Raw genomic sequence first — 24,067 nt, forward strand, 5'->3', positions numbered from 1 at the left:
ATACCCAGGTGGGATAATTTCTTCATCCTTAGTACTAGGTTTGAGCCATGTTTCCGATAGACACATGATGTCAGGGGAATGGGTTGCAAGCATAGCATGCAAGTTGTGAACCTTGTTATTGATACTTCTTAGATTGAGATGAAGCATAAGGAGGGAGCCCGCTGAGCTTCTGGCTGCTTTCAGGGAGTTAGGGCCTAGGTCATTATTAGGGCCTGGGTTGGGGTGGATATCACCATCTTTTGTGATGGATTTTTTCAAGTAATCAAGTAATTTTTGGAGTTTAATTAGTAATTTAAGATTGTCCTTTGTTGTGGGTGCTTTAGGGTGGCAGAGGGTAGGATGAGTTCTTTTGGTGATCGGGTTATTAGCAGGGTAGTGAGAGGGAGGGATGAGATTGGAGGGGTTGTGGGAATGCAGGGAGGTGTGACCCTTGGGGAGGTAGGCTCCTGCTAGGGCTAGAGTTTCATAACTTGTTAGAAGATAAGGTATAATAAGGAGTAATGATATGAAGGGGAGGGTAGTAAAAGAGTTTCTAGCCATGGTGTGGGGAGAGGTTGGTGAGTGTAGTGAGCTGGGGGAATTACCTTGGTATAATGGGTATGTAAAAAGCTGGAGGGGGGAGTATAGAGTGTTAATGGAGAGAGGTTGGTGGGTGGGCGGACAGGGGGAGTAGCCTAGTAGTATAGACAGACAGAGAAATGGGAGGGAGAAGTATCAGAGTGAGGGACAGTTGTGATTGGTTGGTGATAAGGGGGATGGGCTTAATGACCTAATAAATGCAGAGGTAGTGGGGGCGGGTGAGAATAGGGGGCAGGGTGGGGCGCGGAGCGAGCCCGAGCATCCATTGAGGGGCTTAGACCAGTTTCCCTATAGCACTGTCTAATTAAGTGACCTGCTCAAAAATCATAAAGTAGGCAAATGAAGACTGTGGGAATTAAATGCTGGGACTACATGAAGCAGCTTGTTAACAACATATAGCCTTACTCCTGTGTAGTAACTGTCATTATCTAATATAGCAGTTTAAGAGTGATGCCTACTGTAAGCCCCAGAAGTTTTTTTCTTACAAAATCTTCAGGTAAATACATACATACAGTCATACAAACATGTGCCTACACCTTCACACATACACGCGCACACACACACACACACACACACACACACACACACACACACACACACACACACACACACACACACACAAACACACACATTTATTTATATAACACATGGTTGATTTGCATTTTTCAGGATCCCTTATGCATACCTCTCAACTGTACAGATTTTCACAGAATGTCCAGATTTTTGCCTCATATTTTTGATTGTTCCTAATATCTAAGGATTAAAGTCACTAAATAATGGCATGCATTTGAGATTCAGACTTCATATCCTTCAGAAAATGCATGCTAACACAAATCATGTTATTCTATCAACTTTCTAAGTTTGTAAGAGCAATATTTAAAATGTGTCCCTATTTTTGAGCCTTTGACCCCCCCCCCATTATGACAGGCTTTGTCCAGAATTTTTGCACTAAGAGGTTGAGAGGTATGCTTACTGACATCTTTCAAATTAAACTGATGTCACCAATGCTGTACTGACCCATGACTTACATGTTTTATCCTAACCATTATGCATCTCATAGGGGAGTGACCCTGCTTTCCATAAATTAATAGCTATTTGTTACTCAGATGTATGACAACCTGACGTGGGTTTAGAGTCAGTGGATTGGTGACCATAAAGTGGTCACTCACCTGCAAAGCCCAGTTTCTAAAGCATGCCATAGCCATTCCTTAGGCTCACACTTACAATGCTAGAAAGGGGGTGATGCCTGCTTTGAGACAGGCAAGTTGTTTCTTACTGGCTACACATTATGTACAATATTTATTCATTTTTTACAGTTCATTGTTACTGACTCCTGTTTTTCACACTTCTCCAAATATTAAAGCCCTAAAAATAGCCCCTGTACCTCTACTTAACAGTAACTGACTGTTTCTATATCATGCCATCAGCATATACAACAACCATCTCTATAAAAATCTTTAGTGGGGGTACTTTTAACCTTAGTTTACTGATGGTGTGTTGAGATTGTAGCGTGTGTACATTTCTGTATGCATGCCGCATCTAAAGGAGGGGTTTCAGCACCAACATGTGCTTATGCTGCAGTATGGATAAACTCACAAAATTGGGCATAAACCCCTATGTAACGCGGTGGGTGCCCAACTGGCTCAACGACAGAACCCACACTGTGAACGTAGCCAATTCCAAATCCATCTCCAGACCAGTGACAAGTGGAGTACCACAGGGTTCAGTCCTGAGTCCCCTCCTGTTTGGGATCTACTTCTTGGAAGTCCAAGCCAACACAAAGGGCTTATGGCTAACCAAGTTCGCTGATGACTCCAAACTGGGAGCCATTATTGAATCCCCCAAGGATGTGGACATTCTACACAAGGGCCTCACTGAGACAGATGCCTAATGTCAAAGCTGCGGCCTCAAGCTCAATGCCAAAAAGTGCATAGTCATCCCCTTTGGGAAAAACTCTGTGCCAATGAACTACCACATAGGCGGTAGTCCACTCAACACCGAAAGTGTGAAATGAGACCTAGGGACACAGGTAGACAGTAGTCTCTCCTTTGATAACCATATAGCCATGGTGGTCAGGAAGTCCTTCTATGTGGCACACCTCATCACAAAAGGTTTCTCATCCAGAAAAAAAGAGGTCATTGTCCCCCTCTACTCAGCCCTCATTAGACCTATTATAGAGTACAACGCCCTGTTTGGGATGTACCTCACAAGACATTTGCAGCAACTGGAAAGACTGCAGAAATACCTCACAAAGAGGATCACCGGCCTCAAACAAATGCTCTATGCAGACTGTCTTAAGAAACTCCAGCTCTACTCTGTCACATATCGCCTACTCAGAGGCGATCTCTGCCTAGCATACAAAGCCATGTCAAACCCAGAGCTACTGGACATGCTACACTTAGAAAAATCCCAATCCCTGCAGGCCACATGCTCCAGAGACCTTAACCTTGTCATCACAATAAACAGAACTTGCTGGAGGGATAGGTTCCTGTCTCAGAGACTTCCCATACTCTGGAAAAAGCTACCCATTCATGTCAAACAGATCACCTCACTGCCCCTACTTAAGAAAAATCTGGACAACTGGATGGGAAATAGGAAATTTACCTCAGGGATCACTTCTGTGGCTCTGCTCAACAGGGGCACAGATAAATAGAATTCTGGGTGGCTAAAGCTAGGGAAACTTTATGGCTAGGCTTATATAGGCCTGGGGCCGATAGCCTAGTATCTACCTATGAACCTATGACCCTACCTCCACCTTCCTCCATGGGGCAGTAGAACTTATTTGTACCTCATCCTCCTGGGAATGTGAGCTGGCAGTTGATCATTTCATCCCATCCCTCCCTAGCAACCTGACAGCACTAAGAATCCTATGTTTCCATGGTCACTGGCAATGTCGCTAGGAATAAACCTATAACACCCGTAGGTTGGCATCTGTTTTGTAAAATACACATGACTCAGGCTCCAATTTCATGTGATGTTTGTTAGAGTTTTTTATTAATGGTCACTTATTTTACTGTTGTTCTAATGTGAGGACATTGTAGGGACAACAGAGAATAATGCAATGTGATTTTACTAGTACATAGTGAAGTAGTCATACAAATCTTATTTTAAATTGTTCTTTAAATGAGAACAAGGCACAATATATTCATGCATGTTTGTAATCTGGTTGTGTGTATATGCCTATATATATATATATATATATATATATATATATATATATATATACATATACATATACATATATATTTATTTACTTATTTAAGTTTTGTTGACTGGGTTTGTGTGCATTTACAGTCTGAAGTAATATTGTAAAATTTTACATAAAACTGAAAGATATCACGACATAGCATTTTTGCTAGTAACAGAACTGGTGAACAGTAAAATGCCAACATACAAATGATTAAAAAAAAAAGTCAGTATTACCGAAGTCACAAAATAAACCTTGGTTGTTTCCTCGCTTGTTAACAGGAAGGCAAGTTTATGTGGACTGATGGCACAGAGATGGCTTTCCGAAGATTCGGTCAGGGCAAGCCTAGCAGCCTTCCTGGGGAGCACTACGTGGGTTCCTGTATCCTTCAGAATGGTGAGTCTTCTGGGGAGATGGAGGCATATCCCTAGCCCCGTCCCTAAGGTAATTAAATGGGTACAGACAGACAGGGTGCTGAGTACTAGCACACTTTTTATGGAATGACAGTAACAGGAAGTTTTCTTTTTGTATCTTAATATCATAGCTGCTGGTATCAGGCAGATTGGACAAGGGGGCTACAGGTAACAATGATGATGGCACTTTGGCTTTTACCCACATCTGTATTACTGATCCCCACATTCGCCAGTACTAGCATATGTCTCTTACTGTCTCATTATTTGGTTCAGTAATGGGAGAGGAAGGAATCATAGCTGAATGTTGGGGATCTCGTGTCTGGTGAAGAATATACAGCTCTGGCAGAATTTGAACATGGAAGGCAGCAGTTTTGTCTTTGTTTTCCAGATGAAGGAAGGACAAGTATGCAGCAAATATTTAAAATCTAAAGAATAGGAACAGAATAAAAGCAAATAAAAAAATTCAGAAAAATCAAAGCATGATATTTTTGTTGCATTAAGGCAGTATGTTCATATCACCAGCTGTGTGCCACAGAGAGTAAGAATATTTTTCTTTGTCTGTGTTAGTGGCAGAATATATTCAGCAATGAAATGCATAGTGACAGGGAATGAGTCTGGCATAGAGGCAGAGTATCTGTGGTACCATGGAAGGTATGACTGAGGCATGGAGGCAGAGTGCCTGTAGCATAAGTGTATGACTTGTTAAAGAGGCAGAATGACTGCCAGTGGTGCAGTGGCAAGGAATGAATCTGTGGCACATAGACATGAGTTTCTGTGGTAGTAGCTCATTAGGTTCAGCAATGAGTGATACTAAGGCAGGTGGTACATGCATGTGGAACAGGAACAGGGTATGTGTCTGTGGCAAAGGTACAGGCTGTGTATGGCACAGAGAAGGAATAAGTGCTTGTAGCACAGAGGCAGGGTAGATGTATTACAGAAGAAGAGTATGTGTCTCTTACTACGTGCCTAAGTTTTGCACCGAGTGACAAAGAAGCAGAGTATGTTCATTGCATTCTGAGACAGGATATTTATATTTGTGAGCAATACTATAGAATGTACCTGTGGTACAGAGACAAGGTGTGTATGTGTGCGAGAGAGGGTGTGGTACAGTGGCAAGGTATGTTTCCATGACACATTGGCAGGATATGTGTCTATGGCACAAAAGTAAGGCACATGCATGTAGCAATGAGACAGGGAATGTTTGCCTATGGTACAGAAGCAGGGTTCATGTCTGAGGCACAGTGGCAGGGTATGTGTTTCTGTGACAGTGAGGCAGGGTATATGCACTTCTGGTACTGTGGTAGGGTATGTGTGTCTGTGGTGCAGAACTATGGCAAAGTGGCAGGGTTATTTTGATAGGGTATATGTGTCTATGAGTGACCAGATTTATCATTGTACCTGATTGTCCTTGGCCGCAGTTATTGACACCTGGCAATATGGCCATAAAGCAGACCCTGTAATACCATGGTGCACATTTCCCACTATATTATATTACTGTTTTTCTCCCATTTACAGTTTGTGTGTGCTTTCAATAGCATGTTTGCTTTCATGTGCAGTATTTTGTCCTTAGTTTACCAGTGAGGCACTAAGTATTTTATCTTATGTTCTCTACAGGGGACGTTATCTGGAATGACTACTCAATCTCCTCCAATTTTCCCTTTATATGCAAGCAAGAGCTGAATAAAAGGTGAGTTGAGTGTTAGTTTTTGAACCACTTGCTCTTCATTCTGAAACATTTCAAATAGTTTACTGACTGTAAGAAGTTCACCACTGTGACGGGGCATATTTTTCTGTTATAATTACTATATGCTATTTGACTCTGTTTAGTTTTCATCATTGGATGGCATTGTTTTCACTTTGTTGATAGTTTCCAACAATAGTTTGCACTGCATTCACTATGTTGTTTTAGTTAACTGTTAGATACATTTGCTTTGGAATAGTTTTTAATGCCATTAAACGTTAACAATATGTCCTTCATTTGCTGATTTCTCAGCTATATCTCAAAGAAGCACCACATGGGATATGCAGTACCAAACTCCACCTATGCACCACCCACCTCGTGCAGACATTAGATAATTGGCTGTGCAGTACCAAAGTCCACATATGCACCACCCACCTCATGCATACATTAGATAATTGATTATTTGCCACATCTTCAGCTCCTGTTTATCTCAGTAGCTATGGTGCCAACAAAAATATAATACAATAAGGATGCTAATACCAAGTCACTGTTAACAGCACAACAAAAAATATAATAAAGTAAGGATGCTAATGCCCCCTTAACCCCTATCATCTCTTGCCAAGCAGCTGTTTGTAATCTGTTGCAGTTATACATCACAAATTAATACTGTAATGATTATGCGGAGAGTTAAGGGTGGCAGTAGCCCCCTTTACAGGCTGTATGAGAGACAGTACAGTCCTCATGTAAATAATTAGTTATTTTTCACCAGTCACAAAGCCTGTTAAGGGAGTTTTTACCCCTTCACCTCTAGTTTCTCCATAGCTTTTAACATCTTATCTTTAGAATTAAGGGCAAAGCAAAAACTAAAATTGGTGAAAAAATGTTCCAAAATAGTGACACTTTTTTGAATTCTGGTACTATTAACTATAAAATGCAATAGGAAAAGGAGCATATGAATTGATATGTATTTTCTAAAGTAAAGTAAGTCTGTGATGATTATTAGTTCTGCAAGGTGGAGCAAAATTTGTTAGCCAAAATTAGGAACAGTTGAGAGGTTTGGTGTTTTCTTGCCATACAGCTCCTGAATTAATACTAGTGCATTGTATATATGATGATATGAGATTTAACTATCAGTCAGCCTCATGACTTATCTCCAAAATCTTATAACTAATGAATGAAAAAAAAAACAGAGCATGTTCTTATGACAACACATGAATCCTGGATGACTGGAAAACTATATAACACTCAGAAAGGAATAGAAATAAATTTTTCATTTTCAAGCAAAGGTACATTTCCTATAAAAATAAAGTGGCTAAACTCCTCCGGGGACCCCAAGAATTTCTGGAGAAAATTCAGATATCTAGGAGGCGCCCCAACTACCTCTCAATCCAGCTTGAAGAGATTTCATAGATCCTAAAATTATAGCAACCAGTATTATATTCAGCTGTCTTAGCTAAACAATTCCAACATATGGAATGCAGTGACATTGTTTCATGTAATATACAAGTTCCCCCATGAGACATTAATATACCTAAGCTCTCTTTCAGTTCTATCACATTAACAATAAAAAACAGACTGTTAAAACATGTCACTTTATATAGCAGAGCAGGAACTGACATACTCTATGCTGAATTTCTGAAAGTTTCATATAAAATTTCCTTCACACATTATTTTTTCTATTCCCTGGATCTCCAAAATTAATTTGTTTTTCACAAAGAGAGTGGTAGACCAATGTAATGGATTACTGGAATAGGTGATGGGCAGGGAATCTATAGAAGCAATGAAGAAGGCCTGGTTTACTTGCAAAAAACATACAATCAACTGCATTACTACCCGAGTTAAGTACAAACTTGCAGTGTTAAAGATTGTACTGCATTTCATTTTTCTGTCTATTTAATTGTTTCATTAAATATTGTGTTTGTGCCTCTATGTAGTTACTTATTTTTCTATTTAATTGTTTCATAAAATACTGTGGTCTCTCTCTGTCTCTGCAATCTTGGTGGCTTTGGAATCGCCCACCCCTACTGTAAATTTGTGTTTGAACACTCCTCCTGGGTCTATCTCATTTGCTCACTCAACCGAGTACAGTGAGATCATATTTTGACTTCAGACACTCCTACCAGTCCCATCTGTTCATCTCTATCCCAGCTCTATTCCAGTCTAGTGTCACTAGCTCACTCTATCTAATGCAGAGAGAACATTTGTGAAGGGCAAGCCACTTAGGTCCTTCATTTTGAATTATCTTCTGTTTCTCCTTTCTCCCTTTCCACTTTCCAAAAACATTTTTTTTTCTAAGCTTGTTTCCTGCTTTTCCTGTAACTAGTATAGTCCAGATACAGATTTGCTATAACCAGGACTGTTTGTAAGTTCTGAGCTCCCAAAGCCTTTCTGTGTTGGAGGGAACCCTTCTAGCTTATCAGTGGGAGTGGTAAGTGCTAGGTAGCCTATCTAACACAAGAGTGGTTTCTGGCCCAAACATTGTAGTTTATTGGCCGTTTGGGCAGTTTTTCCATCTATTTCAACTTTCTAGTGTAAAAGCCTGCATTTGCGCTTGTTTCCCACCTTTCCTGTAACTAGTCTAGTCCAGATACAGATTTGCTGTATCCATGACTGTTTGTAAGCTTCTGAGTACCCCAAGCATTTCTGTGTTGGAGGGAAGCCTTCAAGTTTATCAGTGGGAGTGGTAAGCACTAGGTAGCCTATCTAACACAAGAGTGGTTTCTGGTCCACAAATTGTAGTTTATTGGCCATTTGGCAGTTTTTCCATCTCTTTCAACTTACTGGTTTAAAAGCTCATGTTTGGGCTTGTTTCCCATCTTTCTTGTAACTAGTCTAGTCCAGATACAGATTTGATATATCCAGGTCTGTTTGTAAGCTTCTGAGTCCCCCAAGCCTTTCTGTGTTGGAGGGAAGCTTTCTAGCTTACCACTGGGAGTGGTAAGCACTAGGTAGCCTATCTACCACACGAGTGGTTTCTGGTCCAGAAATTGTAATTTATTGGCCGTTTGGGCAGTTTTTCTATCTCTTTCAACCTTCTGGTTTAAAAGCCAGCATTTACGCTTGTTTCCCACCTTTCCTGTAACTAGTCTAGTCCAGATACAGATTTGCTGTATCCAGGACTGCTTGTAAGCTTCTGATCCCCCCCAAGCCTTTCTGTGTTGGAAGGAAGCCTTCTAGCTTATCAGTGGGAGTGGTAAGCACTAGGTAGCCTATCTACCACAGGAGTGGTTTCTGGCCCAGAAATTGTAGTTTATTGGCCATTTGGGAAGTTTTTCCATCTCTTTCAACTTTCTGGTATAAAAGCCAGCATTTGTGCTTGTTTCCCACTTTTCCTGTAACTAGTCTAGTCCAGATACAGATTTGCTGTATCCAGGACTGTTTGTAAGCTTCTGAGTCCCCCAAGCCTTTCTGTGTTGGAGGGAAGCATTCTAGCTTATCAGTGGGAATGATAAGCACTAGGTAGCCTATCTACCACAAGATCCAGGTACAAATTCTTAGTTTTAGCACTTGAATTTGCTTATTTGTGCTCAGCACTTGTTCAGAACTTGTTGTTAGCACTAAATAAGCTACAAATTACTACAGCACTCAACCTTCCTCTTTACCTAGAGGAAAACAGTTTTTGTAATTACTTCCCTCACTTGCTTAGAGAAAAAAATCTCTTATACTCACTTTCCTCACTTGTCTAGTCGAAAGTAGTTTTTTTTCAGGCATGTCCAAGGGTCAGCTCCCAGTGTTCTCTCCTGTCTATCTGATGAATCTGGGCATCTTGGGGCAATGTAGCAATTGCCTCATGCACACAGACAACCCTCTCCTCCTACCACCCAACACCACCACCTGTGAGAGATGCACTTATCTAGCCAAACTGAAAGTAAAGCTCTCTCCAACCAAGACTTAACTTGACAGTCAAGAGGAGAAGGTAAACACTTGCACCACACCACACTCATCACATAGTCCCACTAAACCTACACCACCAAAATCCACACATAGAAACACAAAAACATTTGCGGAGGCTCTCAATAATAGTCTGCTCAAGCAACAGAGTCCTCCAAAGCAGAAATGCAAGCAACCTCCACCCTCAACACAACCCAAATGACACATAGCCCACAGACTCAGTGTGCCACTCAACTACAGCCCATAAGGCAAAACAATGTACCCAACACACTAGTCATCAGTGACTCTATAGTCAGGCACACTGATGTCCCACTCAGCAGGCTAAACAAGGAGAGGGTTACTGTCAGCTGCCTGTCAGGTGCCAGGATCCGCCACGTAACCCATGCACTCAGGTCACTCCACAATAAGTACAAATATGACTCTGTCATTGTCTATGTTGGTGTGAATGACCTGAGACTTACCTCCCTGGACTACATGAAAAGAAACATGGAAGAGCTCTCCGATCTTGTAGCCCAGGAAGGTATGCCCTAGCCCTGAGTAGCATCCTGCCATCGCCCAGAATGATACCGGAGTACAAGGACAAAATGATTGACTTCAACAATTGGCTAAGCTTCTGGTGTCATTCTAAGGGGATCCAGTATCTGTCTGCCTGGGACGACATGGTCGACAGACCATGATGCTTTGCCAGAGATGGCCTGCACCTGTCACCCCTGGGATTCTGGATATTGGCTAAGGATCTTGCTGCTCCTATAGTGCCTTTTAGACAAGGTTCAAATGACAAATTCACCACCGTAACAGGAACAGGCAAGCAAAAACTGAGGGTAATGCTACTCAGTGCTAGAAGTCTAAACCTCAAAATGCACTCCCTTGAGGCACTCCTTAAACTGGAGAACATCGTTATCTGTGCAGTGACTGAGACCTAGTTCAAGGCTCCAGTGAGCACCCCGGCATTACCAGGCTATAACTCATACCACACTTTTCGGCCACCTAACCTGGACCGGAACACCAAAGGTGGAGGTGTGTCCATATTCATTAAAGATATCCACACCTCCAGGCTTGTTGCTCAGCATAATGCATCCGAGGTTATCCAAGTGCAATTAACTCTGGGCAAAACTGCAATCCAAATTGTAGCTTGCTACAGATCCCCCACCATGCCCCAGGATTCCTACTCCTCTTTTCTTGATATACTGGAAAATATTAGGGTTCAACCAAACACACTAATAATGGGCAATTTCAACTACCCCACCATTAACTGGGAAAACTACTCATGTACCAACTCCTTCACTCAACGCTTTCTGGAATTCATAAATTCCAGTGCCCTGGATCAACTTATCCACACCCCCACCAGAGGCAACAATATCCTAGACCTAGTCATTACCAGCATGAGTGACCGGTGTTCCACACCTGAAGTCATCTCCTCATTGGTCAGATCCAACCATAAGCTAATCACCCTAGATATCCACACCCCGCCCCCACCCCCCATTAAGGAAGTCAAGGTAAAAAATTTCTCCAAAGCCAACTTCATGCTTTTTAAGACAAAAGATGTGAACTTCATGACACCCATGCAGATGGACAATACAGTTACAACTGCTGAATCTTACACAGATGCACTCTATAAGCACTTACACGAGTGCATGGATTGTGCTATCCCAAACAGAGCCAAGATGCTATCCTCCAAAAAAAGGAAGCCAATCTGGTAGTCGCCTGAAATAAACAAACTTTACAACAGATGGAAGAAACTGTTGCAAAAGAGAGTAAAATCCCATGAGTGGAGGAGTTCCCTGGTCAGCCTCAGTAAGAAGCTGATATCCCTTATAAGATCCTCCAAAGCTAGCTATGAAAACAAAATCGCCACTGATTCTAAGGACAACCACAAAGCATTCCATAGCTATGTCAAGAATCTCAATGGCAACACCCAGATCTGCTCTGAGTTACAGCACAATGGCATGAAAATTACAGAACAAACTGATATTGCCAAAGTCCTGGCAGACAGGTTCAGTGCTAACTTTACTCACCTCTCACCCCCTAAAGGGCCCATATCTATACAGGAAGAATGCAGAGTCCCTGTAATCACAACTACGCAGGTAAAAGCTGCACTGTCTAAAGCCAAAAACACAGCAGACAGGTTCAGTGCTAACTTTACCCACCTCTCACCCCCTAAAGGGCCCATATCTATACAGGAAGAATGCAGAGTCCCTGTAATCACAACTATGCAGGTAAAAGCTGCACTGTTTAAAGCCAAAAACACAGCATCCATGAGACTGGACAACATTCCAGGCTACATTTTACATGAACTTCAGAACGAACTGGCTCCCCACCTAAGCACCATGTTTAATCATAGTCCCACATCAGGCTTTGTGCCCACTGAATGGTGCACAGCAACAGTTATCCCACTCCACAAAGGGAGAGCCACCACTGATCCCGGGAACTATTGCCCTATTAGCCTGATGAGCCTGGTCTGTAAGGCCATGGAACATATCATCATGGAACTCATAAACAAAGACATTGGTAACCTCCAAACTCTGGACCCCACCCAGTTCAGGTTTGTGAAAGGCAGATCATGCCTCCTGAACCTGATTGACTTCTTTGAGACAATCACCAAAGCTGTAAACGAGGGTAAGGTGGTTCACACAGCCTATCTTGACCTCACCAAGGCTTTCAACACCATCCCCCATTCTGGAATTATAGCTAAACTCACTAAACTAGGTATAAATCCCTATGTCACAAGATGGGTTGCCAGTTGGCTCACTGACAGAACCCACACTGTAAAAGTTGCAGACTCCAAATATGACTTCAAACCAGTGACAAGTGGAGTACCACAGGGTTCAGTCTTAGGACCTCTCCTGTTTGGTATCTACTTCTCTGAAGCACAGGCTTACACAGAAGGCCTTTGGCTAATGATGTTCACAGATGACTGTAAACTAGGAGCCATAGTTGAGTCCCCAAATGATGTGGACATCCTACAAAAAGGCCTCACTGCGACAGGTGTCTGGTGTCAGAGCCATGGCCTCAAGCTCAATGCCAAAAAGTGCATTGTCATTTCCTTTGGTAAAAACTCTGTACCCATGAACTACCACATAGACGGCAGTCTACTTAATGCCGAATGTGTGATAAAAGATCCGGGGACCCAGGTGGACAGTAGTCTTTCCTTTGATAATTACATTGCCACATTAGTCAGGAAATCCTTCTACATGGCACATCTCATCACAAAAGGGTGCTCATCTAGGAAAAAAGAGGTCATTGTTCCCCTGTACTCATCACTCATTAGACCCATTATAGAGTACAAACGCCCCTTTTGGAATGTACCTCACAAGACATCTGCAGCAGCTGGAAAGGCCACAGAAGTACCTCCCAAAGAGGATTACTAGCCTCAAACAGATGCCCTACACTGACGTCTCAAAAAACTCCAGCTTTACTATGTAGCATATCGCCTACTCCGAGGTGATCTCTGCCTAACATATAAAGCTATGTCAAACCGAGAGCTGTTGGACATGCTACACCTAAAGAAATCCCAATCCCTTCGAGCTACACGCTCTAGGGACCTAAACCTTGTCACTACAATAAACAGGACATGCCGGAGGGATAGATTCCTGTTCCAGAGACTTCCCATACTCTGGAACAAGCTACCCATCTATGTCAAGCAAAGTTCCTCATTAGCACTCTTCAAGAAAAATCTTGATAAGTGGATGGGAAATAGGAAATACACTCCAGGAATCCCTTTGGTGGCTCTGCTCGACAGGGGCCGATAGACTAGTACCTACCTATGAACCTATGAAAATAGGGATGGAGTGGAGGCAAAATGTTAAATCCTCTTAAAAAAGGCAGATTAGACAGGCTTATTTTCCCTTTCTGCCATCAAGCAGATATTACATAATATTAAAGCTTAGCTCAGGTTGTAAGTCCATGATAAGCACTATGTGAGCTTTACCTTCTGTACATTTCCTGTTTCTCAGCAGAGCTTAGATATTGCCTGACCCTCACCATTAAACATGCTATGGCTATGATTTCCATTTTTGCATTTTCCATAGAATTAATCAATATATGTTTTACTGGTATTTAGGCATGATGGATCCATGGACTTTTAGAGTTCTGTGATACACTTTCTAGGGACATTTAGAAGACTCTAGACCAATAAAGCCTAGAAGACAGGGATTTTTCTCTAGAACAGGCACCACAACCAGCAATATTGCTCACAGATAAATGTGGTAAAAGGCGCCAAGTTAACTTAGGACCATCTCCAAATATATGTGCCAAGAGTCCCAACCTATCCCCTATGCCTTTCCAACAACATTCTGCACAATGTGAGATGTATCAAAAACGAAAATATAAGAATCATAAGACAAATATTTGTAGTATGCTGAGGAGGTAGATTGAGCTGTGCCATTTTGTCAGCCTCAAACAGAGATGATCTACCCTAAGGGAACATTCTTCTCCCATTATGTTAGAGGATGGGCTGGTATTGTATTGCAAAGTAGTTTATAACTGACTGATCTGTATAAGGATTGTGTAATGTCAGTTGATAGACATTTGATTAACAACTGGAAGACGGGGGAAATATTGAGTACTTCTGTTGCTTGGAAAATAAGAAGCTTTGTGCTTAACAATTTCACAGCAATTCATAATGCAGAGCAAGAGAAAAGTTAAGACTTCCTATAAGGCATGAGGTTGCACTTGCCTTGTTAATCTAGGAGGAGGTAGTGTGAATGTGTTGGTCAAGATTTTTATTTTTAACCAGGTAAGCTCATTGGAAAATGTGTCCCTTTTCAGGAGCAACCTAGAACCTGTGCTTGGTTAAGTGACTTGCTCAGCCACAGTAGGCACATGGAGACTGAGAGAATCAAAGATTGGACTGCAGGATGAAGCTCATTAGCAGTTCTTAACCTTAGTCCTCTGCACTACCTGCCAAACATATACATTCTGCTGTTATATTTAAAATTGAGACAGGCATGTAATTGATACAAAGAAGAGTATCCTTCCTGAGTTTAGGGTTCTCTGCAGTAGAGGCAAAATGCCTGGAAGGCGAAACATTGAATTCTCTTTATTCTTATGAAAATTACCCAGCAGGTAAAGAAGGTTCAAGTGCAGGCCCACTAAAAAAGATCCAGAGATTGTCCCGGTAGATGCCTGCACAGCTTTGTAGGGAGCCCATGCGTTTCTTGTGATTGATCAGCTTTCTGGATTTTTGTTGGCCGTATGAAATACTCCTTAGAAAAGAAGGATGGGGAATTCCTGATAAGAATTAGACAGTTACAGGAGGGATAAAATGGGGCAGCCACAGTAGTACAGGGGGCGGCCGTGGTGGTGCAGGTGGCGGCCACGTTGGTGCAGTGATCAGCGTTGTCACCTCACAGCAAGAGGTTCTCTGGTTCGATCCTCGGCTGGGGTGCCTTCTGTGCGGAGTCTGCATGTCCTCCATGTGGTTGCGTGGGTTTCCTCCGGGTGCTCCGGTTTTCTCCCACATCCCAAATACATGCTGTAGGTGGATTGGACACTCTAAACTGGCCCTAGGAGTGATTGAGTGCATATGTGTGTCTTCTGTGGAAGGGTGGGTGCCGGGCTGGCAACTCGACACTGTAAAAAACTTCACTGCCAATCATGAGCAGACAGGTGATCCACTGTGGCGACCCCTAACTGGGAAAAGCCGAAAAGAAGAAAGAAGATGAAGAAGACAGGAGGGATAAAATATTCAGCCAATCAAACAAACTGTTCCCAGGTTTTGAACATAAAACTTCAGATACTGGGATAATGCCTGTAAAATTTGTGAGATGTTGGGGATCATTTTATCAGTTTTAGGGCACATGACTAACACTTAGTAAAGCTGAACTGTATTCTAAATGCTGTAACCTTGTTCAGGTTTGCTTTTGTTTCATGTCCTTGAGCTATTCTTGTCATACATTAGGTAAACAAAGAGCACATTAGATTGGAGACCCCCACTTCAGCTTGTTTAAAATGGAGTGTGTTGAACGAGGTATACAAATCTGCTACTGTGTTGTCAAACTCTGCAGAAAATGAAACAAAGGCCATACTGCCACTTCTGAACTCTTGATGCAATTGCTTGGCTGTGGAAAAACCCTGATGGAAGAACTAAATACATTTAAACATTCCCTACAGCTTCAGTCCCAAAGAATTTTGGACCATGAAACTACTACTGCCCATATGTATTCAGGTTTTGGTGCATTCACTTCAATACCACCCCCCCCCCCCCCTTAAAACAATGTGTTCTCTGTTCAGCTAGAAGGCAACCAGAATAGGTTAAGGATATGAAACAAAACATTCCTGGACAAAATTATAATGTCTCAACATATCCTTGTTCTGCCCTCTTCTGGGTTATCCATACACAAAACATAAGAGCTAAAAACTATAATGGGAATGTAAGGATAGGCATTTTAATATCCTTACAGATCAATAGACTAGTGAATACTAATTGTTTATTCCTGTGTCTTGGTGTGGATAGATTAGTGAGTATGTATGAAACTAAGAATCTCAGTCTTTCTCCTTTTCAGTACCCCACATTTAGGACTGGGTTGCATTCTAAATTTTAGAGACAAGCTTCTCAATCAGAGCTTCGACTGCTACCACATCAGGCCAGATTGTTTTCAGGTTTCTAAACTAAGAGTCCAGTCCAGCTGCATATGTGATGTCTGTGTAATGCATACAAACAGGATAGGTGCTTTCAGAAAAAGAAATCATTTGAAAACTAGCAGTGTTAATAGTATTTGTATACTATAAGCAGGAACTAGAAATTCAGATATTAATATAACAGGAACAGTACAGACTGATGTGAGGGGTGGGCTTGTGTCAAATTTCAGACAGAACTGAATGGCAACTACATACCAGTGTGTTACACTAACCATGTCGCTTATTTTCTGTGCAGTAGCAGATGTTCCGTTGAACCACCATGTGAAGGATGCAACGTTCTCCATGGGCCTTTGCAAACAGCTCACTAAATTCATATCCTTTAACCTTCAGAGGAATACACAGCAGGATTCCACTCTCTTCCCTGGCATTCAAGCAAATCAAACAACAAGAAGTTTCTCCAATATCATTCTTGAATTCCCTGCTCTTTGGATTTGCTGCTTTTTAAATTGTTTAGCACATTCAAATAAAATGTTTTACAAAATAAAGCTGTTATATTTGTTATCCTAACTGCTTCTGCATCATTTTGTAAAATGACTTTTTTCAGATTCACATATGTAACATTTTAAGGTAATTGATAGCCTGAATACAAGGAAAGAGAGAGGAGTGGAGAGTTTAAACAATGGATATAAAAATAACCAAATAGCAGTGGTCATTTATAATCTGTAGAAAACTTTATATGCAAAATAAAACTGAAATGTTAGGTGTGAAGTATGACATATTTAAGAGATTGTTTAGCCATTTGCACTCACTGAAGAGATTATCTGAGTGTGATTAATTAAAAGCAACATCAAAACTTTATTAGCACTACCTGTCCTGTGGCATAGAAAGATCAATCCCCAACTACATGCCAGGTGACCTGGGTTCGAGTAGCAGCACAGGAAGCTGGAAGAGCTGGGGAGGAGGATCAGTGCTGGCAATCCGGCTCTCCATCCTGAGGGTCAGGAGACAGTCCAGCTCACTGCAGTGCTGACCCCAACAGATCATATTTGCAGCATCACAAGCTCTGTACAACAGCTAGGCGGATTTGACATGTGCGGATGCACCATGCATTCACCTAGGATGCAGTGATTACAGAATGTCACAAGTCACAGTAGGGGAGAACATGGTCAGAAGGACCTGAGTGCCCCGTGTGGATGACAACACACTTCTGGCACCTGAATCTCAATTCATAATGGAGAAAATGGGGTTATGGGCTCTCACCCATTCAAAGAATTACCTTAATCAGGGAAACAAAAGATCAACCTCACAACAAACATTATTATCCCTAAGTCAAGTTGGGTTAGGGTTGATGGAATGAATCCTAATAATTCTATCTCTGTCTGACTGTTATGAATTTTGAAGTGCTGCCAATCCCCCATACTCCTACCCCAGTCCTACCCCATGAATGATTTTATCATCCTGTGCCAGTCAATTGGTAATGTTCAGTATTATTAGCATGATGTGGCCTTCAGATACAATTATCAGATTCTCCTCAATGGCCACCTATCAGTCTCTTTCTGAGTTATGAAATTATTCCAGTTAAAATAACTTACCACAAACAGGAATGTTCTAATGTGCCTAATACCATTGGATTACCTATAGGAATTGGTTAGATGTTAGAGTTTTTGTGTTTGCAATAGAAGTCAAGAATTTAAATCTGCATTTATTTGTTTATAATATTGTGAACCTCTGCATCTGTCAGGGGCCTGTCATATTCCCATTTTCTTGCAGTAACAGCTTTCTTACATGCTAAAAAAAGTTAACATGCATTTGCGTTTTGTGCTTGTTAATATTACTAGGATCTGTTAAGTATAATGAAAATAATTGGGAATTAAGGACTGGACCTAGCCTGCAGTCCAAATGTCTTTTTGGCCTCTTTCCATTCTATTCCATTCCCTCACTAGTTATTTGCTCCAATACCATGGTTCTTTTGCCATTTTTCTCCAGTAAATTCCAGCCCTGTCTTGATTATTCTCTGTACCCCCTGACTGCAGTCATCCCTGTCAGAATCTCCTTTCTCCATTCTTGATTTGGCTTAATTTTTAGTGTTCTTTCTGCAACTTTATGAACACAATATTCTGTATGACTGTTGATATTCTCCTTGAGGATCTGCATCCAAAATTCCATTATTTCTTTATTTCTTGAATTTGCACTTTGAATTATAACTTTCTGCTTGTATTATGCATATGAGCCTTAACTGTTTAGCTCTAAAATATCCCTTCAAATCAGGCAGTTCTAAACCAGCTTGTTCTATTGGAGTAATCAACTTATCCCACTTAACTCTTGCCCTCTTCCCCTCCCAGATAAAGTCCTTCCACTCTTTACTTATTACTGTCCACAACTTTTCCTCTGGTTGATAAAAAGATGCCTGACTTCACATAAAACAAAAGGGACTAAAAAGAGTTTTACTGGTTGTATCTTGCTATCCATATCCATAAACAAGAGTTTCCAGTTTCTCAGTTTTTGTATTATCGTTTGTTTAGTCTCTTACCACATATCCTTAGGTGACATAACAGAATCCTTTTTAACCCACGTTCCTAAATACTTCATTTTATTGTGTCCCCATAAAGATGTTTATTGCTGAACTAATTCATGTGTAGGTACATAGTTTACAGCTATAGCCTTTGTTTTGTTTTCATTAATTTTATATCCCGAAAAGACATGAAACTGTCTCAGAATGTTCACCAACACTGAGATGTCCTTTTCTGGTTTTACCAGGTACAAAATAATATCATTTGCAAATAAAGCCAACTTTTCTGGATTACCATACAAATTATATCCTTGAATATATGAATCTCTTTTTTTTTGCCACTGGCTCTAAATATAATGCAAATAACAATGGGAAAGAGGATGCCACTGCCTAGTTCCTCTGTTCAGGCACAACTTATCAGAGAGGAAACCACACGCTTTAATTTTTGGCTGTGATCCCTCATATATTTTCCTAATTAATCTTATTGTATCAGGGAATGCAAATGGTTCTATTGCCCTATTCATAAAATTCCAGCTTACTCTATCAAATACTTTATCTGCATCAAGACCCATCAACAACAGCTGTATTATCTTACATTCTGCTTCCCTCTGGATTATCATCATGCTATTAAATTGTTTTTAAACAATAAACATCTTTACCAAAGTATCACTCATGACATAGGCAATCAAACATCTATATAAATGAAAACAAACCATATTGACATATTTTCAGTTGCAAGCATTATACATCACATATAATCTTCTATACAGTCACTGTCATTCGACTATTACATAGTTCATTTAAGTCCCACCTTCTCTTAATCCTCACTCCTCCAAAACATTATTCTGTATGTAATGTCCCCACAATTCACATTTTTTCTATAATTTGCTCCTACCCTTTTATAAAGATCCCACTTCCAGTTATTTTATCTTTGATACTATATATGTTACTTCTAGTACAGTTGGTTTAGACTTTAATTTCTATTTTCTAGTAACTGCTTTTTCGGTAGCCACCAGAACTAAACTCAGCAAGGCCTTGCTATGTCTCGACAATTCCAATTTTATATCACAGCTCAAAAAATCATTTCTTAAGTTACATCAGTTTGATCACCCAGTATTTCTGACAGAGTAGTAGATTTTTTTAAAATCAGCAATCTCATTACACTCTCAAAAAATATCTTCCCAGTTACGTCTTTCTTCCCCATCACATCTCCAACATTTGTTATCTACCCGAAGAAAATTCTTTAGAGTCTGCTCGGGGTATAAAATACCTATGCGAATAATTCCAAGCAAAAATCCATAGTTGGGAGTCATACATACATACGTCACCCCATTGTTTCTTTGTGAGCTGCTTATTCAGTCTCTCTTCGCAATCCTTTCTAGCTTTCTCCGATTGATTCCTATATTTATTATGCTATGTTTTATATGCCCTACTAATTACCTCTTTTTTAACAGCAGCTTCTGTTCTAGATTCTACTAAAGACTCTACCAGTGCTGGTCTTTCACTTAGGATTCCCCTATTCCTTTCTCTTTGCCTACACTCTGATATCCGTCCTTGATAGGGAAGGCAATCTGTAACTTGCAGTCCAAATGTCTTCTTGGCCTATTCCCATTCTGTTACCTTTCACTCTGTAGTTATTTGCTCCCAATACCTTGGCTCCTTTGCCAGTTTTCTCCAATAAATACCAGCCCGCTCTATCCAATTGTCTGTACCCCTAATTGCAGTTATCCCTATCAGCAGAATCTCCTTTCTCTATTCCTGTGTTGGCATAGTTCTTAAAATACTTTTTGCTACTTTATGAATATAATATTGTGTGTGATTATTGCTATTCTCCATAAGGATCTCTTCCTGCGTCCAAAATCTCAGTCTTTCCTTATTTCTAGAGCTTCCCCCTGTTTCATCATCATCCCTTTCCACTTCGAATTATAGGTTTCTTCTTGTGCTATATATAAGAATCTTAACTGTGTAGCTCTGAAATACCCCCTTCAAATCAAGTAATACCAGACTACCTTGTTCTACTGGAAAGATCAACTTATCCCACTTGGCTCTTACCCTCTTCCACTTTCAGATAAAATCCTTCAACTCTTTATTAATTGCTACCCACAACTTCTCCTCTGGTTAATAAAAATATGCCTGACCTGTGTATAAAACTAATGAGACTAAAAATATTTTCATTGCTTGTATTTTCTTATCCATGTCCATAAAACAGAGCTTCCAGAGTTTCATTTTCTGTATTATATTTAGTCTCTTTCCACATATCCTTAGTTGCCATAATAGCATCATTTTTAATTCATACTCCTAAGTACTTCATTTTATTATGTCTCCATAAATATGGGTACTGCTGAAGCAAATAGTGTGTGCGTACATAGTTTACAGCTACTCCCTTTGTTTTAGCTTCATTTATTTTGTATCCCGAAAGGACTTGAAACTGTCTGAGAATGTACCACAAAAGTGAAATATCCTATTTTCATTTTATCAGGCTTGGTGTATTGTTGTCAAATGTTTTCCTACCTTGCACAAAACCACATTGATCCATATCTATCAATTTTGACAATACCTTTGTCATTCTCTTAGCTATTATAGACAAAAAAAAAACATTATAATCATGATTTAAAATTGAAATGACCCTATATGAAGCTGGGTCTGATAGGTCTTTACAGTCTTGAGGTAATACAGCCACCACAGCTTTCTTCCAGTGTGTTGGTGCTTCCCCTCTTTTTAAAATACTATTAAATAAAACCTTCCAAATCTTTGTAACTTTCTTTCCTCCTAGCTTCCAAACCAGTAAAAATGCTTCTGTTAATAAAAGGGAGACAGTTATTCCTAGCTTCCAAGGTCTGTCAGGAAGAAAGAGAGAGAGAGAGAGTATATTCTCCCTCTCTCTCACAATGTATATGATGCATGTGTAAATCATCCACAGTATGAAATCATCTGCAATGCTTCAACAGGGCATTTATTTTTCTGAGTAGAGCTTGCATTAGTAGTTTGGGCCAAAGGCTGTAAGTAAAAGACAGAACACATTTTTCCCATCTGGACATTTCAGTGTTAAAACGTATAAATAAATCCTGTCTAGTACCTCAGGGGAAGAGAAGCAGAAGTGATCCTGATCCTTGAGTTTTGATCTGGGCTCCTGTCATACCTCTTAGAGCAAGAAATCTGCACGAAACCATCCATAATTGGGGGAGGGGGTCAAAGGCCCAAAAATAGGGACTTTTTTTAACTATTGCTCTTACAAACTTATAAAGTTGACAGCATAACAGGTTTTGTACTAGCATGATTTTTCTGAAGGCTATAACGTCTGAAAGTCAAATGTCTGTCATTAATTTCTGACTTAACTCTCAATGATTAGCCAATGATTTGCCAGAAAACATTAGTTTTATGAGAAACAGACCAAATATATGAGGCAAAAATCTTGGCGTTCTGCAAATTGTACAGTTGAGAGGTATGGCTCCTGTGCTCTGACAGAGATTGCAGAGAATACCTATAAACGCAGCTGGAAGGATAATTTTGGTTAGAGTTTAAAAAAAGAACATACAGTTGACTCAAACACTTTTCCAAATTGAGGCCCACTGTTAGAGGTGACTTGCTGTCTGTAGACATTCTGGATTGACAGGAGGATTTTATATATATTTTCTTGTGTCTTATGAGTAACAGTAAACTCACTTTGGTTTTGACATACTAACGAATTCAGTAATGGCGAAGGACTCAAGGCTAGAATGGTAGTAAAGGTCTTTTGCGACTAAGGATGCAAAGAGGCCTATGTGGTGAGAGCAAGGCTAAACTTTTCCTGGTTTATGTAAGGCTGAGATCATGGCGCAAAGCAAGGACAAGAGAGGGCCTGACTCTGCAAGCTTACTTTGAAGAGTAGGCTTAAAGATGGCAGGACTAATTTTGGGAAGAATAGACATTTATTGTGGTAGACAATCAGGTCCAGGAGCTTTGCCTGGCATTGCTGTTTTCACCCCTTGGTTACTTGGTTATATCTGTAATTGCAACAATCAGCCTTTCCTCTTGTTCTTGTGATAAGAACAGTAAACCAGTTCAATTCATTTATTTGGTTGCTATGCCCTTCTGATTAATTGGACCACTCTTAATCTATTTATTTATTTTTTATTTATTTTTATTATTTATATTTGTTAACCAGGCAAGTTGGCTGGCCTTTGGATCCTTTTCAGCCATGACTCAGGCACATTGGCAAATATACACAAAGAGAGACTAACAGAGAATAAAACAGACAAACTGTTGAAAAGAGTACTGTGATATCATATATTAAGATTTACAAAAACACTGTAGTATAGAATTCAGGTTCACAGATATGTGTTGCTGTTACATCTCACTTTGAAAGAGTTTTTTTCTTTTTTTTTACTTTTGTTGTCATGAGATACTAAGCATAAAATTAAAAAAAAAGTTATTTACATATTTCAAAGTACGAAGTTTTATGGTTGAGTTTAAAGGTTTTGACTTGTCCTACAAAAGGAGTCTTTTATTAATTTCATTACTATTGGATAGTAACAGTGGAGAAGAACTGGGTGCCAATGTTAAGTCAGGTGGAATCACTTTGTTTAGCTACTGGCTACCTTAGAATGAAAAATTGTACATCATTGCCTATCATCTCAAATTAAGGAGTACCTTCCAAAGTAGTAAACGAGTGCAGTTGTAATGTAATAGTATGGCACAGACCTCTCAACTGTCCCTGATCTTCAAGGATGTCCCTGATTTAGACTCCGATTTTAGGTCTGTCCCTCTTAATCCTTCTTAAAACTGGTGACTGCTGAAGAAAAAGTAGTGAATTGCCCTTAATAAATAATGATAGTAATTCAGAGTTATAGACGTTTTACGTCAGAAAATCTATATTAATCCACATTCTCTTATTCTGCAAATGTTTCAAGTTAATAGTACACATATTTAAAAAATATCCCTGATTGTCTCTGATTATTTGAGGATTTGTCCCTGATTCTGTTGAGATTTGTCTCTGATCATTTGAGAGCTATGGTATGGCAGACTGAACGTGTTTAATATGCAGTAAAAACTTTCAAAGTAAGTTGACTATACCAAAAGTCAGGTCAGACAGAAATGGAATGGTTAAGTGTTACAGCTGTAATGTGTAACTATTTGTTCATGGAAAAAAAACAGAATGCACTTTGAATAATGTTAAAATAACTGTCAACGGGTTTTTTTCATACAAATCTAAGTATGTAATTTATGTCACTTTTTGCTTAGAATGTAAA

At 40.1% G+C, this 24,067-nt stretch overlaps 1 protein-coding gene across 1 annotated transcript in view; it reads left to right on the forward strand.

The window, feature by feature from the left end:
- LOC122805844 (C-type lectin-like) overlaps positions 1–16,897 on the forward strand; it is a 37,355-nt gene extending 20,458 nt beyond the window's left edge. The window contains exons 5-7 of the mRNA XM_044076098.1: positions 4,048–4,162; positions 5,794–5,866; positions 16,626–16,897. Of these exons, the coding sequence (XP_043932033.1) occupies positions 4,048–4,162; positions 5,794–5,866; positions 16,626–16,698 (261 nt within the window). The 3' untranslated portion in view covers positions 16,699–16,897. The remainder of the gene's footprint in view (positions 1–4,047; positions 4,163–5,793; positions 5,867–16,625) is intronic.
- The last annotated feature ends 7,170 nt before the right edge of the window (positions 16,898–24,067 follow it).

This window comes from Protopterus annectens, chromosome 7.part0, assembly GCF_019279795.1.
Source record: "Protopterus annectens isolate FY-2018-M chromosome 7.part0, PAN1.0, whole genome shotgun sequence".
In the NCBI taxonomy this organism is placed as follows: domain Eukaryota; kingdom Metazoa; phylum Chordata; order Ceratodontiformes; family Protopteridae; genus Protopterus; species Protopterus annectens.